At 42.4% G+C, this 17,268-nt stretch overlaps 1 protein-coding gene across 3 annotated transcripts in view; it reads left to right on the top strand.

The window, feature by feature from the left end:
• Positions 1-17,268, top strand: part of grid2 (glutamate receptor, ionotropic, delta 2) — a 494,495-nt gene that overhangs the window by 328,276 nt on the left and 148,951 nt on the right. For all 3 annotated transcript variants that reach the window (XM_030416162.1, XM_030416164.1, XM_030416165.1), the window contains exons 6-8: positions 4,386-4,559; positions 9,502-9,663; positions 13,615-13,734. In XM_030416162.1, coding sequence (XP_030272022.1) covers positions 4,386-4,559; positions 9,502-9,663; positions 13,615-13,734 — 456 coding nt within the window. The remainder of the gene's footprint in view (positions 1-4,385; positions 4,560-9,501; positions 9,664-13,614; positions 13,735-17,268) is intronic.

The raw sequence follows: 17,268 nt of genomic DNA, 5'->3' as shown, positions 1-17,268 counted from the left end.
CTTCCTCTCCCCATCTCCTTCGTTCTGCTCGGGATGAGAGGATGAGGATGAGGAGGAGGGGAAATAATAAGGGACACTCATGGCTTCTCTTTTCCCTTCCCTGTCTGTCCCTTAAGTTCACTAGGATAACTCCAGTGCTCCCTTCTGCATTGCACAACGCTCTTTTTCTTTCTCTGTCATGCTATCATTCTCGATCGCGCTCGTGCTTCGTTACGATTCTCTTTCTCTCTCCGTTTTTACTTCTGCCTCTTTGTCTCTCAAGGGGGACGGGTGTATGGTAATGAGATGAGACGAGATTAGGGCCTTTCTGAAGTTTGTGGCTCTTAATACATCATCACATGGTGGATACTCTATGAAAGCCATGTAACTGAAATTTGGGGGATTTTGAATTGAAGGTATTATACGGTCGTCTACGGTCTAAGAACATTACACAAAACTCTGGTTAATGAAACACTTTTAAAGGATACGTTATTGTGCATTTAAAAAGGTCTTTTGAGTTAAACAAAATAAAATCCCAAAGTCGGTCAACAGAAGCTCCTCTCTCCCGCAGAAAACCCTTTTTTGATGTGCCTGAAACGCCTCATCGGTAGTCCCGCCTTTAACAACATGATTTCTGTAAGTCACTACATCACATTTGTATATTTACACCTATAATGACGATAGAAGTGGAGCTAACCGGAAGCTGAAAACACGATAACCTAACCGGAGACACGGCAAGCGCTGCCGGCTCAGGTGTGTGTGAGCTGACCAATCGGAGCAATCTTGGTATTTGTGAAGTGATCCTTAAAGAGACGGGAGCCAAACGTGTCTCCTTTTAAACCCATTATCCAAATAAACGAAATGCGTGTTGTTTAGTGTCATTTATTGTTCTTGGAAACATGCTGCAGGTACACAGCGACACCGTTTCGTAGGCCTCAATCTTAGCTAACTTGAAGAACGTTCTTATTTACAGATACAGAAGAGCCTGCAGAGGCAGAACGAGCTAACAGTTGAGCACGCTCTCTGCACAGCTGGAAGTGGCCCAGTATGGCTGCAGCCATCTAAACCTACTGTTGTGCTCAGAGGCTCTCTGGGAGCTGTTCAGATTCTTCCCACACTGGTCGAGGTTGTTATTACTTTAGCTCCTCCAGTTTATTTAAATGTTGTTTTCAACAGCCACAATGAAGATTTCATTCGCTTTTTCTAAATAGTCCTCCACATAATCCATTGCCATATAGTGTACAGTATGTATGTACTCACTGCATGCATTAATTAGCTTTAACATTTCATGGGTTTGCACTCAAAACACTTCCCCACTCTCTACCCCTCCCCTCCACTTGAAAAATAAACGAGGATCAGAGGACACACTGCCTGGGAATTTGAATTAAAAACAGATAAAGATCCCCCGGTCCATAAATGTCCTAAGCATGGGGGGGAAAGACACAGAAATGAGAGGGTGACAGAGTCAAAGTCAGAGGAGACATTTAGGGGGCTGATAAACAAAATGAGGCGTGATTCTTCCAGATTTGTTTTGTTTTTCACAACTTTGAACCTTGTGAATATGAGCAAAAAAAGAGGGAACTGATCTGAGCAGCAAGGAAAGGAAGAAGAAGGAGGGTGCGAAGCAGAGAAAAGTGAGGCGTTGAGGGGAGAGAGAGGGCGGAGGGCGAAGTGTGGGGGGTCAGGGGAGAAGCGCCGAGAAGAATTTGGGATGAGGGATGTGTTGTTGTTTTTGACTCTCATCTTCAAAAATAAAAAAAATAAAAAAACACTAAAGGGAGGTTTTGGAGCTCTCGGGTAATGGAGGGAAGGACAGAGAGGCGATGGGTGGAGGTTGATGGGGATGCCCGCGGACCCGAAAACTTCAAGTTTATTGAGTAAACAACTCGTGATTCACTGTGGATGGGAGCTGTTTTTCTTGGTCCCAGCTTCACAAAGCTGGTGGTTTTCGTGCAGACTCATGCATCCTCGGTACTAAATTATTCCGTGATCGATTGTTCAGCTTGGAAAAAAAAAAAGGTGGATAAACTCGCACTTTGATGCTAAAATGCTGACGAGGACCGAATGATTGAATAGGTCACCGGAAAACCAGACGGATACGAGGCCTGCTAAGCGTGATGATAGATTTTCTGGAGCTGCTAATAACGCAATCAGCGGTAATTATCACATACTTGTTGTGAAGGTCGAACAAAATGATTTCCGGCGATTTATCATTATTATTTTTTTTTTTTATATGTATCAAAATGGCCCAAATTAGACTCAAAGAGAGAGTTCTCATGTTATTTATTACGGCTCCTTTTGATTGAAGAGGCCAGTGAAACGTTGACAGGAAGTGGCCTGAGGGGATGTCGGGCGAGAAAAAAAGAGCAGTCTGATAACGTGAAGGGAATGTCAACCCCGCGGCGGCCTCTTCTCCCTCCCAGGACCCTGCCAGTACGCGAGAGCGTGTGTGGTTCCGTGCGTTTCTCCATGTCAGTATGTGCATGTATGTGACACATTCAGTTAGTCTCAGCTATTTACAAAAAAAAAAAAGGCTAACAGCTTTGAGAGCGCGCCACCACTGAAAGTCACACCGGGTGAAGTCTGTTGCGTCTGTCCCCCCGAGACGGAGGGACTAACGGGAAGGATGAAAACAAAGGATGAAAGATGGACACATATGAGGGGACCGATCTCAAAACGATCTTTTCTGTTTAAGAGTGTTTTCGTGTGTGTGCCTGTGCATCGGTGCATCTATTAGCTGGAGCTGGATCTTTTGAGTGGGGTACTCTGCATGCCCTTGACTGCCCGCTGTGAATCTTAATTCTCTTTTGGCCGACAGATCTGCCTTTTTAGCAATTTTCAGCATTTTCCTCTCTGTCCTGCATCTTTTTTTTTTGTTGGCTTTGTAAGTCAGTTCCCTTCAGGGTTTTTATGTAAGCAACTGTTTGGGATTTTTGCCACGTTTTACCCCCAGATGCCAGCGAATAGGCTCCTTGCTTGAACTTTTTAGAAAAATAGGTACAGGGCATTCATACAAGGTTAAACCTGTGAAAAGAATTTAGCACTTCCTCAAGGGATCATCTTTTTACAATCATTTTGATGCATTGTAGATTAAGAACTCACTATTTTAAGAAAATCAATACATTTGACATCAAGGGGGGAGAAAGTGTAAAAGCAACATCTTTCAAATTTCTTCAAAATGTGCATTTTATATATCGAATCTGACAAGCCTGCTTTAAAATGACCAAGACAGCATCAGTTTGATTTAAAAGGCTAGTGCATATTTGTGCATATAGCGCGAGAGGCTATACATCAACCTAATTAAAGCATATGAGGACAGCTATAGTAATGATGCCGGTATAATACTACCTCTAATCGCCATTGATCACATCCCACGAGGATTCACAGGTCTTAATGAACATTAATTACACTCAAATAAAATCCATTGAGATTAGCCAATGAGCCGGCGGTACCTATAATGTTACCCCTCACTAATATAAAGTGCCTATGATGACTTCTTTATGCATGTGCATGCTCTGCAGGCAGAGTCGCATCCATCCTGTCAAGTGCAAGCTGCCATGTGCAAATGAAACGGAATCAAAAGGGTTTTTTGTGTGTGTGTGTGTGTGATCGTGGGGCTTAAAAAATAATCTCATAAAAACATATGAACACACACACACACATGAACCCACACAAACACCAGCAATCACTGCACACTTATGGAAAGGGAGCAAAGGCTGCCTCGGTTGGTGGCAGTGTTACCTCCACCAGGGACGATAAACGTCAGTTCTCATCTCGTCACCACATGACCCTCTGCACTCGCGGAGGATGGATGGAGATCCACGGACGGAGCGAGGGAGGGAGAGATTGTGTCCTAGGGCTAAAATTAGCAATGATTCCTCCCCAAGGTTTTGCAAGGACATGCAGAGTACGTGCAAACACACATGCTTGCACGCAAGCACACACATGCAGACACACACACACACACACGTATGCACACACACACGCTCGGACACGCTTTTACTCTCCTCTCTCCCTCCCTCCATCTGCCGACATGCACCTCTCACAACTAGTAACTATTTTTGCAGTATGATGTAGACGGTGTTTTTTTTCCCCCCTGCTTTCTGTGGTGATAATGGGAAGAGTCAAGCGTACAAAACAAGTAGTGTTCTTTTTTTTATTTTAAATCAGTAACATTTTGTTTTTACAGGGACTTGTATGAGCTTTGTATCCAACACATTTTGTGTGGTTGCTTGTCTTTGTATTTTTTTGTTTTTCTTGTCAAAACTGTTGGCTGCAAGTCTTCTGCAACAATAAATGACATAATGGAGTTTCTCACATTGATTTTTTTTTTCTCTTCTCTCCGTGACCCATTTCTCCACCTGCCCCCCCTACCACCCGCCCTTCTCCTCCTCCCACCCTCTCAGGAGATCTCCGACTACGACTTGCAGGAGTTAGTCATGAAGTCAATCGGCCGGCTGACGCTGGTGCGCCAGACGTTTCCCATGCCGCAGAACGCAACTCAGCGCTGTGTCAAGCACAACCACAGGATAAACAATTCCCTCTGTGACCCCAAAAACCCAAAGTCTCAGCAGCTGGAGGTGAGTCGGTTCGGTGACTTATCCATAGGCTGAGGCTGAACAAGCGTCAAAAGTAAACACTGCTGTTATAGGTAGCCATTAACACTTGTACGGATTATGTGTGTACTAATATACAAACAGTGTTTCAAGCTGAGCGTGGTGCATTGTAGGTAGGCTTAAAAAAATGACAACATCTGGGTGACCTAAGGAACAGTCGTTACCCTCATTAAAGGTCGAGTGCGGTAAGAAAAGGCTCCCTCTAGAGTCAGTGTGCAGTTTGTCTTGTCTGGGCTACTGTAGAAATATGGCGATGCAACATGGGGAACACGGGTAACATCCAAGCTTTGTCTTTCAATCTCTCTAACTCAGATCCACATATTTGAATCGACTGTTCTCGGGTGTCAATGTGCTTATTCGCTTTAAAGGTTTGAGAGCGTATAGTTATCGCTGTGAGCTGGAAAGCTGCTCGGTCGCCAGTCCCCCCAAAAAAAGCTTCAATCAATAACATCAGTGCCGTCCAAATAGCCAAAGCGCCACCAGGGAGTTGTCGTTGGCCCGGTCGCTGGCATTCTGTCCCCTCTGCAGTTTAATTAACATGAAGGATGATCAGGAAAAACAAAATGATCTCACTCTAAATCAAGACCTCTGAAGATCAAGACATCATTTAATTAGGTTCAGCCATTGCTTTTATTTGAAGTGGAGAGAGATTGCCCAGTGGGAATACAGTCAATTGATGGCCGACCGCTTTATTGGACAACTTTGCCCCCTGTGAAAAAAAAAAAAAAAAAAACCTTCATCATCAGCACAACACAGTTTTACAGTTTATAAGGAACAAACTTCAGAAGAAACAGCTGGGCTTGCTATCGATGATGTCACTTGCACGGATGTAGGTGTTTTTCTTCCAACCCGTCATCTGGATAAAATGTTAGCAGTTAACATTTCTGAAACTGACAGATATGTGTCAAATTGGACGTTGCCTGCCATATTGATATGTCTAACAAAAGTATCAAGTGCACAGTACATGTTCATAATTTGACTTCCGTGTCGGGAGACGGAGGGGATGGTGGGGGAGTTAGAGGGAGCGAGGCTGCCGAGTGAGTGTCAGCATTTGTAAGTGTGACACCACTGGATATTTGTGAACAAGGGGCCATCGCATTTTAACATTTGTAAGCCTTACATCACTGGATATTTTTAACAAGGTCTCCAGCTCCAACTTTTCACCTAAACCTAACCAGAGCATGAGTACTGTAAGCACTGTGCCAAGAAAAAAATATAGTGGAAACTAAACCTAAAGAAAAGTCTTTACTGCGGTATTTCAGAAACATACTTTGCCAACAGTTATTCCGATAATTGGGTTTGCGTCTTTTTAACACGTCTCATTTAGGTGACTGATTGTCTGTCACTGTGAAGGCTCATTTGGATGCAGTGACTCCAAACAATCCTTATGTGAGCCCTTACGCCTACCCTGTACCGTACGTAGGACTCACTGGTGATGAATATGCAACACAACAAAGCAAAAAAAAAAAACAACTCCAAGAACCAGAACAACAAACAATTCATCTTACGGTATAGTCACAGAAAAAAATACACAGTTTGTTTACTTCAGCACTTCACATTTTCACAACTTATGACGTGATTTTTTTTTTTTCCCCCTCCTGTTGTTTTTTTTTTGTTTGTTTTAATATGTCCCCCGGGGTGGCAATATGTATGCAATTATTATCTCTTTCTGCGTGTATGTGAGTCATCACGCTGCCATCAAATAGCGTGGAGAAAAAAGGGAACACACTCTTATTTATGTGTCAAGACAAAAATATGAAATTGAATTAATGTGTTGTTGATTTATGTGGATGCATAAGACCCTGAGGGGGAGCGCATTTGATGAAGGTTTGGAAATGCATTGAAAACGGGAACGTGGTCTTAATGTTTATGTGGATATCTCCCCTTTTAAGTTCTGAGACAGTTCTGCTCGCGGCTTTTGCTCGCTGTAATCAGTGAATGGATGTAATAAGTGTTTATGAGTTTTTTAATGAAATAAAATAATAAAATAAAAAAACAAACAGGAAAAAAAAAATATGCCTAAAAGGGTTAAAATCAGCCAAATACTTAAATGTTTTTTTGTTTGTTTTTTTTCTTATTTGAGGGGATTATCTAGGAAGTTGATTGAGACCCATGTTTAGTTTAAACCTTACGGAATGCAAAACATGCAAAATGCGTACATTGTTAACTCCCGCAGGGCTCCGACGCCTCGAATAATGTACGTAAATAAAACTCGCCCTGTGTGTGCTAATAGGAATCAAGTGCTTCTCAAGTGTGAAAAGCTATTATCAAGAATCAGGCCCTTCCAACGGATTCATATTCGTTTGAGTCCGGTTGTGTGTGTTCATTCTGCTGTGGAGGGGCCCGGAGCATGCATGCGTTAATGTATGTGTGTGTGTGTGTCTGTGTGCGAGTCTTTCAGTCAAGGACAATGTGTTTTTGTTCAGCCGACAAAGAAGAGCGAGAGCATTGTGCGCGCCCGGTTTAAAACACGCTGTACACATGTTCAGCTCTACATCCCTGCGTGAGTGCGTGTGTATGCGTGTATGTGCGTGCGCGGGGGTGGGGGTGGGGGGGGGGAGTGAGTGGTTGAATTTGAGAGAGGAAACAAGGGATGGAAGAGAACGACAGACAGACAGAGAAAGAGAGAGAGAGACAGAGGAAGCAGATCAGCTCAGCGGTCAGAGAGTGGCCCAGAAGCCCAATTTCACACTGCAGTGAAGCATATCAACTCAGGCTGACCACACAAGCACTCCCACACACACACACACACACACACACACACATATAATGCTCGCTCGGAGTGCAGCATCCACTGATCATTCTAGCTCCCCGTAGAGCCGTAGATTTTCCCTTTAATTTTCTGAGAAACAGCACAGAGGCAGAGAGAATGACAGGCAAAGAGAGCAAGTGAAGGATCGAGACATAAATGTGAGGACACTTGGAAAGAAAGCGAGAGAAAACATGATGGTAGGCCTTTTTGTTTTGTCTTTTCTGTCTGTTGGCCAACTGCTTGACAAGGAACCTTAAAGCGACATCATGCATGAATTGCCATTTTGTGTGTTTTGTTGCCACGCCCCCAGTTGTCAATTGCCACACCACTGTCTTACAGACAAATCCCAGGTTTCTGTAACAATATTGTCACATGAGCTAACCAGCTAATCGCAGCTACAGTTAGCTGCAGTTTGCGGTTACTACAGCGAAGAGTAAGCTCCGAATTAAAAGACGGTGTGCCGTCAACATGATTTTGAAGCTGTTTCAAGGTGCATATTGCTTAACTTCAAGACTCAGGGTTAGAGCCAGCGGCTTGCTGGTTCGATTCCCCTTGTCTGCGTGTCCTTGGGCAAGATACTAAACCCCAAACTGCTCCTGACGTGCTGGTCAGCACCTTGCATGGCAGCCACCGCCATCAGCGTATGAATGTATGTTTGAATTACTGTTAGTAGCTTTGGACAAAAGCTTCTGCTGAATGCCCTACAATGTATGTTAAAGGTCAAGCGTGCAAGTCCTGACCCTCCCACATGGTGGCTGCTAAAAAAACCAGGGCTGGTGTTTTTTCCTGTCCATTCTCAGCTAGTGTAGAAACATGGCGGGCCCGTAGAAGAGAACCATCAGTGTGTTATGGACCCCGGTACTGGGGCGTTGCTGAGTCTTGCTTCTGATGCAATGCCTCTGGCCGTGGATTCATAGTTTTTCTTCCCCCCATCCAAATAAAATTGCACACATCAATTAGTCAATGTGACGGGGTGATAATTAGTTTCTTCCTCTGTAGTATAATGGCAATATGTTTTCTTTCACACTGAACATCCTTTCACATTTTTCATCTCACGATTTTCTTATTTTTATCACTGAAGGTTGATAAATAAATCGCAGCTTTTTGAGCTGAATTGGAACGAGGCCAGTATAAATGTTTTCGTTCACGGCGAAGACGCAGACTAACCTTTATCATTAACTGACTTGTCGGTAGAAATGCCAGGATTATTATTTTGCAGTAAATACAACGCATTCGGTGCAAGTGTGTATGCGTCAGAGCCTGTGTCTGAAGTGAGTGTGTAGGCCCTACTTCTTTTTGATGTATGGAAGGCATTGTTACTGAGCTAATGGCTTCTGCTCCCCTGGAATTATTCCACTCTTGCGCGCGTTAACGCAAGTGGCTACGTGTCACCTGCTGTTTGTGCGTGCACGTGTGTGTGTGTGTGTGTGTGTGTTTGTGTTTGTGTGTGCACGGAATCATCATGTAGTCAATCAATTTATTATACTCTCATTAACATGGAGACGAGAGGATCAGTAAATCACACAGCGATCGATCACAGACTGAATAAACTCCTCTCCTTATCTCTCTTCCCCCCTCTCTGTCTTTTTCCGTGGTGCCAAGGACCTATCAATATATTTTAATTAACGTCGTCCTCAAAGCTTTTCTTCTGTGCGAGCACACATGTGCAAATATGCCAAATGAGAGCGATGTTTGAAGTAAAATTACCAGTGTAATACAGTACAGGTGCAGGGAACACTGCATACTGTTGGATCTGAGAGAGCTGGGCAGACGGCGGAGGGGAAGATTGGAAGCTCAACTTTTTTTTTTCTTCTTTTTTTGATCAAAGTGCTGATGGATATGAATGCAAGAGAGACATTTAACTTTGATACAGAGTCCAACATTTGGCCTATTTCTACCATTTGCCACCAATATATGCGTGGACCCATCTTTCCAAGCTGCTTGATCAAACAAGAATAAAAAGTGGACTCTCAAACTGAAGCACATTGGTCGTTTGGGTGTTTATAAAACTATAGTATCAGCTTCTCGTCACAGACTGTATTAAGGCAACTGAAAAGCGCCACTTACAGAGCTTCTTCAGCATGAGAAAAGGGAGGTGGAGGGGATTCTGTCATCGTCTCATCTCCTTTCCGTCTCTCCCTTTTTTTCCCGCAGATCACCAACCGCTACATTTATGACACCGTGCTGCTGCTGGCCAACACCTTCCACAGAAAGCTGGAGGACAGGAAGTGGCACAGCATGGCCAGTCTGAGCTGCATCAGGAAGAACTCCAAGCCGTGGCAGGGAGGCAAGAGCATGCTGGATACTGTCAAAAAGGTACGAAAATTCGGAACGAAACACGCGCGCTTCTCCCCTCAAGTCATTCAAGCACACGCACTGGCACACACTTTACATATGCATGGACAAGAAGGAAGATGCTATTCCAAGACGCAGGCCGCCTGAGATTTGGCGAGATGCCAATTTTCAGAACATGATGTTGATGTAAAAGCTCTGTTAAGTATCATTATTCATGTATGTATGTGTGCGCAGACACCCACATGCAAACTCTTTCTATTTCTTAGAGAGCAGAATACTAAGAAGTATGCAGGGTTTTTTATAATTCAGTGACACGTTCTCTTTCACCATACAGGAACAATCCGAAAAAGTAGATCTCTCAATATCTCCTACAGGCCCTGATTAAACACGCACGAAAGACTGAAAGAGAGGAGAAAAAAAAAACGTCTCTCCAATGTTCCCTGATTTAAATCTGAGATGTTGATATCTCAACGACCCGGAGTCACCTGACCCTAATCTCAGTTTGACGACCGTCCATCTGTTTCATCAGCCTCCTGTGGCGTCCTACCGCTGCGTGCCGCTTGTACATGTAACTGTGCCGCGTGCCAGTTTGAAAATAGCTCATAAATACTTTGTCGGTGAATAACACACACACACACACACACAAAAAAATGTAATTCTAAAAATTGTTCTCAGCCAAAAAACAAAGCCCTCACTCACAGCAGAAAACATCTTTGCGTGACTTTGAAGCGCTGTGTTGATTCTTGATTACTACAGCTGAAAAACAAATGCCCGTCCTCTAACCTAACTACAAAACACAAGTAGAATTTCAGATCTCTTCCTATTCTAAGGTGCGTCTCGTGTGTTCTTTAGCGATGGGAAAACGCATTTCTTGCACTTTTCATCGTGATGTGTATTTGCATTTCAAGACACTGTGCTCATTACGGGAAGTTTTAGAGACCTGGCTCGACTATTGTTCCTCAGCTGAGACACTCTAGTTGAAAGGCAGGATGCAGTCACTGCAAAATTCATTTATTTAATAACATCTCTTTGTATAGCTTAAAATCCCCTCCAGGGATGAAGAATGAGTCTAAGTCAATTTTATATTTTGCATTGTTCTTATCGCACTGAAATCCAATCTTCGTTCATTACTTCGACCGAAAGTTTTCCTGTCTGAGCTCAGTAGACTTCATGACCCGAGAGCTCATGAATTCAAAGGAACGCATATATTAGAAGAACTCCACACGCATCAATCAACAAGTTTTGCACGGTTCCTGAACACTTGACTTTTTCGGGGGGAATTCATCCTGCAACCGTGCTTTTATGAATCTCCGCGTCTCACCTTGAGTTCAGGCTGGAGTTTGGCGACACTTTCATCACTGTTAAATCCATTTGGATCGAAGCCCTCTGTTTTGATATCAGCAATAAAAAAAATTAAAAAATAAATAAAAAACTCCTTTAGGAATGGCAGTTTGACTGAGTGATGAAGCCAAATGAAATGCTAATTTAGGATTAGTGTCAGACAATAATAAATGCAGCGCACTGGCTTTCATATCTATCTCTGCATTTCACCTGGAGATCAGGCTGAGGGTTTGGCAACGCTTTCATCAGCCAGCCCCGGCTGTTGCACCAAGTCGGATGTCTGTCTCGACGGAGCCGCGTTAAAGAGCCCTAAGCACTAATAGAGTCGAGTTCAACAGCCTGGCATCGGTTCCACTTTTACAGTGTATCTGCAGTGTGCTTTTACTTACCGATCGTGCCTGTGTGTTTTAATCAGCGTTTTGGTATGCAGGGCCATTATGGTAATGATAAATACTCATTTGCAGCTGTTGATGAGGAGCTCGATTGATGTTGTTGTTCGGCGTTCATTGACAAAATCAGAGCGGAGAATCAAAATGCAGCAGGTGAAACTTCTGTCACGCTCATCAACCGGTGTCTCATGTGAGGGGCTGTTTGAAGGGTACACGTCACTAAACTGTCCATTTACTGCTATTCATCATCCTTTGAGTATCTGCGACTGAAGCACTTATATTTAGGATGTCATTACCAAAGTTATTGATCTCCGTTGAGGCGAAGGAAGTCCTGCAATGCAGCTCGAGATCTCCAGCTGGTGCCCGAGAGCCTTTTTTCGTTCAAAGTCTAATATGAACTCTTCCAGATTAATTATTGCTGTTATTTTAAAACCCAGAGCCGTTCACTTTCATCTTGTTTTTTTAATTTTTAAGGGAGCTTTGAAACATCAAAAAAATATCTTTCTTGTTTGTGTCTCTTGTTTTTTTTTCACTTGGTCCCACGGGCCCAGTGGCTTCCTATTTTCTTTCATAATTTATATTTTTTTTAATATCAGGTGCAATTAAAAGTACGGTAATTGTTGCGAATGGATTGTGCCAATACGGAACTGCCAACACCAATTAACTGAATAATTATGAAAGGCAGTGAACAGTATCCGAGCGGGCTTCACCCTCGGCCCGGGCTTTCGAGGAAAGCAAATAAACAGGAACTTTATTGAGGGTGGCGGCGTGTGCGCACGTGTGTGTGCGTTTGGTTGACCGCGGGGGAATAATATTATGAAATTGGATTACAATAAATAACATATGAAACATTAACAGCATTTGTGAGCGGTATCATAGATTCATAAAGCACATACTAATGCAACCACTTTCTAAACACACGTACATCACACTATCTACGGTACACTCTGTTAGCTCACGTGCCGATTTGCTGTTTTTATCATACGTAACCAATGATTAACATTATGACCACCTGCCTAATATTGTGTTGGCCATCCACCTGTTGTTAAAGAAAACGTGATTCATTAGACAGGGCAACCTTCTTCCGCTGCTGTGTGGTCCAGGTCTGATGCTCACGTGCCCATTGTTGGCCCTTCAGACTCGCTCAAATCCTTACGCTTGCCCATTTTTTCCTGCTTCAACTTTGAGGACAACATGTTCACCTGCTGCCTAACATATCAGGTACCATGATGAAAAGATAATCACTGTTATTCACTTCTCCTGTCAGCAGTCATAATGTTATGCCTGATAGGTGTATATAAGGTTGAACAAAAGGACATAACGTAGCCAAAAGCTTGCCTCACTGCGCATTTCTTTTTCATCACGCCGTGTTCAACAGATGGTTAATTACTGTGTCACGATGATGAATGCACGACAATATATGTGGATATAATGACTTGAAGGTGTGTGTTATATACGCGTGTATATTTATGTGTCCATTTGTGGACACCCCACACTCATACACACAGGTGAAAACACACTCTCACACACACACACACACACACACACACACACACACACACACACACACACAGAGCATGAATCACAGTAAAGGAGACTAACACCTCCCCTTCCCCTGAAGCCGGCGCAGTGTCATTTTCACTGACAGGTCACACTACCGGGAGGCAGGGCAAAGGTTAGGGACTAACACGGCGAGTGTGTGTCTGTGTATATGTGGATACTTATATGGGGAAAATGTACCTCTCCATACAGGACATCGTACGCGCCTAGAGCGAAAAATGTCCAATGACTCCAAACACACCATCTCTTCCCCAAGCCTGCTACTTCCATAACAACATTGCAACTAAATCGTGATTTTTCCACCAAGGGCACAACATATCCAGAAGAAAATGAAATAAAATTACATGTATTTCCATCTCTCCCGAACATTCACCTACTCAGTGCCTGTGCTTACTGATGATAATCACTTTATAAGGGACGGACAGATGATTCATGTCTCAGTTGCGCTATGAGCAGCTGTCACCTCTCATCTTGGCAAAGGATAAAAACACAATTTGATGTCAAATTGTACAGGGAGAATTATTGATGAGGTCTTTTTTAAAGCCAGACGAATACCACCGCATTGATGAGAACTGACATGATTACAGTGATTAGGGATCAATCATGGCTAAGAGCACCGCGGTTTTTACCAGCGATGGTGAAATGAACGGTCGTATTAAAACGTTCCGTCTTCTCCTTGCAGTTCGGAGTGAGCGGCCTCACCAGTTTCCTGGAGTTCACCGACAACGGCACAAACCCCAACATCTTCTTTGAAATCCTGGGAACAAATTACGGCGAAGACAGGGGACGCGGAGTCAGTAGGGTAAGTAGTTAAAACAGAACCCCTGTGTGGTGTGCTTCTGCGGGTTAAGGGGGAATGATTTCTGCTCCAACGAGCAGAGTAGATTTACATAATTCCTGGATTTACCAGGGAATTTCACTGCACCTGCTCTCTACATTATTTTCACCTCATATTTATTCAGGATATGTCTTTCCTTGTGGCTGCCGTCCCTGTGTAGCAGAGAAAAGCCCTGCTGCCTTTCTGTATTCACTTCCGGATTTCTTGTCTGAACCTTCTATATATGTGGCGAAAACAAACGCGAGAAGCAGTTAAAGCCTCTTTACATTATCATCTCTTTGCATTCACAGTCCTCTCCTTTGTTTTCCCGCGTTTGGTTGCTTGTTCATTTTCGTTTTGTTTTTTTTTCTCCCGTGCACCAGTACGGCACAGCGTCAGCCTGGCAACCTACCTTCCCATCAATGAAGCGTGCAGCTAATTGGATTAATTAGAAGCATTTTCAAGTGGTATTTGCTAATGATACATGCATAATGGATTTTAACTGGCCTCATGAAAGACATCCCTTCACTTATAGACATATTCATTACACTGTCTGGTTATTGATTATGTGTGTGCGTATGTGTGTGGGTGTGTTAGTCAGTTGATTCTGCAAACTCAAATCTGGGATGTGAATTGTTATATTTCCTTTATCACTCATTCTGTCTATATGGGCCGTTCATTGTTCAGGGTTAGGGTTAGGGTTTACTTGAGTATTTACATGTTTTGCGGCCTTTACTCAGCTGCATTTCAATGGCAGTTTGTACATTTTTACTCCACATCGAAAAAGTTTAGTTGCAAGGTACTTTGCAGGTTCATATTATCAATACACAATACAATCAAGCAAATCCATGACAATGCACTTTTCTAGACTATCCAGCGGTATGTAAAGTGAAAAAAATCAACTTCACTAACAAGCTACAACATTAAAGTGATCATTACACATGAGTAATATGATCTCTATTATCCTGAAACTGACCTGCATAATAAGTGCTTGCGTTTTAGTACACTTTGATGCAAATACCACATTGTTAATGTCATTTGATAGACTGAACTGTAGCTACTTGTACTTTAGAACAGGATCTGACTACTTCTTTCACCACTACTGACATCACTGACTGCTCAACACACACACAGACACACACACACACACACACACACACACAGTGAGAGAGAGAGAGAGAGAGAGGCTGTCCTCCATACCAGGGGGATCTCTCCACGAGTACAGTGGAGATAGTGAGCAGTGATTATGGATAATGTGGTGAGACACCAACATAACGCAGCATGCCATCACCGACAAAATTAATCTTTAAAGCAACGCATAATTACATTTAGGCACAATTCCCTAATCAGAGAGCATAATTACTTCTGAGGGAATTAAGGCACTTGTTATACACTATTCCTGCCACAGTCTCCCTTAATACTCCGAACATTTGTTGGTCTTTCTTTGGGATTCAATTAAATTCATACATGGAACCGAATGACTAAAGAGTGGCTAATATTCCTCTCGCAGTGCCTGCATATTATCCTTCTCTTTGTCGCTGATTAGTGCCTCTTCAAATTGTTGTTGTTGTGCGTCTAACCTGCAGTAAAAGCATGGCAAATCTCTGTCAAGCTGGGACAAATGGGGAGCTCAATAACATTAAGAAAAGCATGCAAAAACAAAGCTAACTGTGAAGATTAAAAATTAGTCGCAAATAAGACCCGTTTCCTTTGTTTTTTGTTTTGTGATGGACAAGAAATAGAACTGCTATGTATAAAGAACTATTCCTTCTTTTCACCCCCACAGTGTGAGGAAGAAACGATGGGTTAGAAGTGAATAGACTTCGATGAAAATTGATGATTATGAAAAGAAGCCTCTGTCTCTCTCACCCCAGGGTAACCTCTCCCCTCATGTGATGATACTTATTTCTCAGGTTAATTATGCTGTAGGAATCACCGCTGTGCTGTTAAAATGGCTCTTTTTATTATAATGTATCCCAAGATATAGTCCAATATGGCTGTGCACTTGGAAGTTACCATGAATGTAAAAACCTTTGCAAGCATTTAAAATGAAAAGAAAATGAGCCTGAGCTGTGAGTCTGAAATATTCTCATATGATTTATTATTTTTGAAAAAACGAATAAATCTTGACCTCGGTGTGACAGCTCTGCCTTTTGTGTTGATCAAAAAGAACAAAATCAAAAAAATACCCTGTAGAAATTATTAATAAAACATACTGACTGAAATAGATGTGAGGCTGAGTTTGTCATAGGAACAGTGAGAAGGTGATCTTATACTTCATGAATCAGCTTCCAATTACAACAAGTAACATAAAGCAATCAGCAGCAGCAATAGCTTTAATTGAATAACATGATGGAGGCACATTTTATCCTTTCTTTCTTTCTGTCGTTTTTCTTTCTTTATTTCCTTCTATGTGTCTTTCTTTCCTTCATTCTTTCTTTCTGCATTTCTTTCAATTTGTTCCCTGTCTCTTTCTTTCTTTCTTTCTTTCTTTCTTTCTTTCTTTCCTGTCTTTCTTTCTTCTATGTCTTTCTTTCCTTCATTCTTTCTTTCTTCATTTATTTAATTTTTTTCCCTGTCTCGTTCTTTCTTTTTTCTTTTGTTTTCCTTTCTTTCTTTCTTTCTTTCTTCTTTCTTTCTTTCTTTCTTATTTCTGTCTGTATTTCCTTCTATGTGTCTTATTTCCTACATTCTTTCTTTCTGCATGTCTTTCTATTTTTCCCTGTTTCTTTTTTTCTTTCTTTCTTTCTTTCTTCCTATATATCTTCATTTCTTTCTTTTCTTCATTCTTTCCTTCTCTCCTTCCTTCCTTCCTTCCTTCCTTCCTTCCCTCCTGTGATAGCAGCCACTGGTCAGGATGCTGAGGGATCAGAAAGAGCTACACACATCCCTCAGTTCATGGTAACAGATTGCAGGAGAAGTTCCTGATCGATTTGGGAGCACTTGCGTTTCAATCACACTCAGAGAGAACAGGGAATCATTGTAGCAGCTGCTGTTTTAGCTTCTTCATGCATCTACTTGAGGAAATTCTCTTGGAAATATCTCTTGACGTAAGTATTATGTTCGGCGATGCAACATTTTAACATTGGCGTGTGTTTAACATTCCCCTCAGCCACACGGCGGAGGAGCTTATCCACTAAATATTTCATCCCCGCAATTTGCAAACCTTCCTTAGAGCAACCTTCGTTCTATTATTTAGCCTTTACTCTGTGGTGATTTTGTGTCTTTTAACAGCTGTGGCCAGCTGACAATGACCTTCCCTGGAAAGAACACATCTTACCTCTTGAACCAATTTCAATCACCCTTGGTGATATTTTTGAATAAATTATAGATCATCTCCCTCATGTGCACTCTCCCTGTTTCACATCTTGACACCATTTGCGTTTACTTTCATACCATATGCAGTCAAATGTACTTCTCTTGTACCCGACTGCTTCTAGAACACTGATGTGTCTCATGAAAAATATGGATAATGGCTGCATCCCCATGCATTTTATATAGACAAGCCATTCAGTGCTT

The sequence above is a fragment of the Sparus aurata genome, chromosome 5, assembly GCF_900880675.1.
Source record: "Sparus aurata chromosome 5, fSpaAur1.1, whole genome shotgun sequence".
Lineage (NCBI taxonomy): Eukaryota > Metazoa > Chordata > Actinopteri > Spariformes > Sparidae > Sparus > Sparus aurata.
This window is presented reverse-complemented; position numbering and strand designations above follow the sequence as displayed.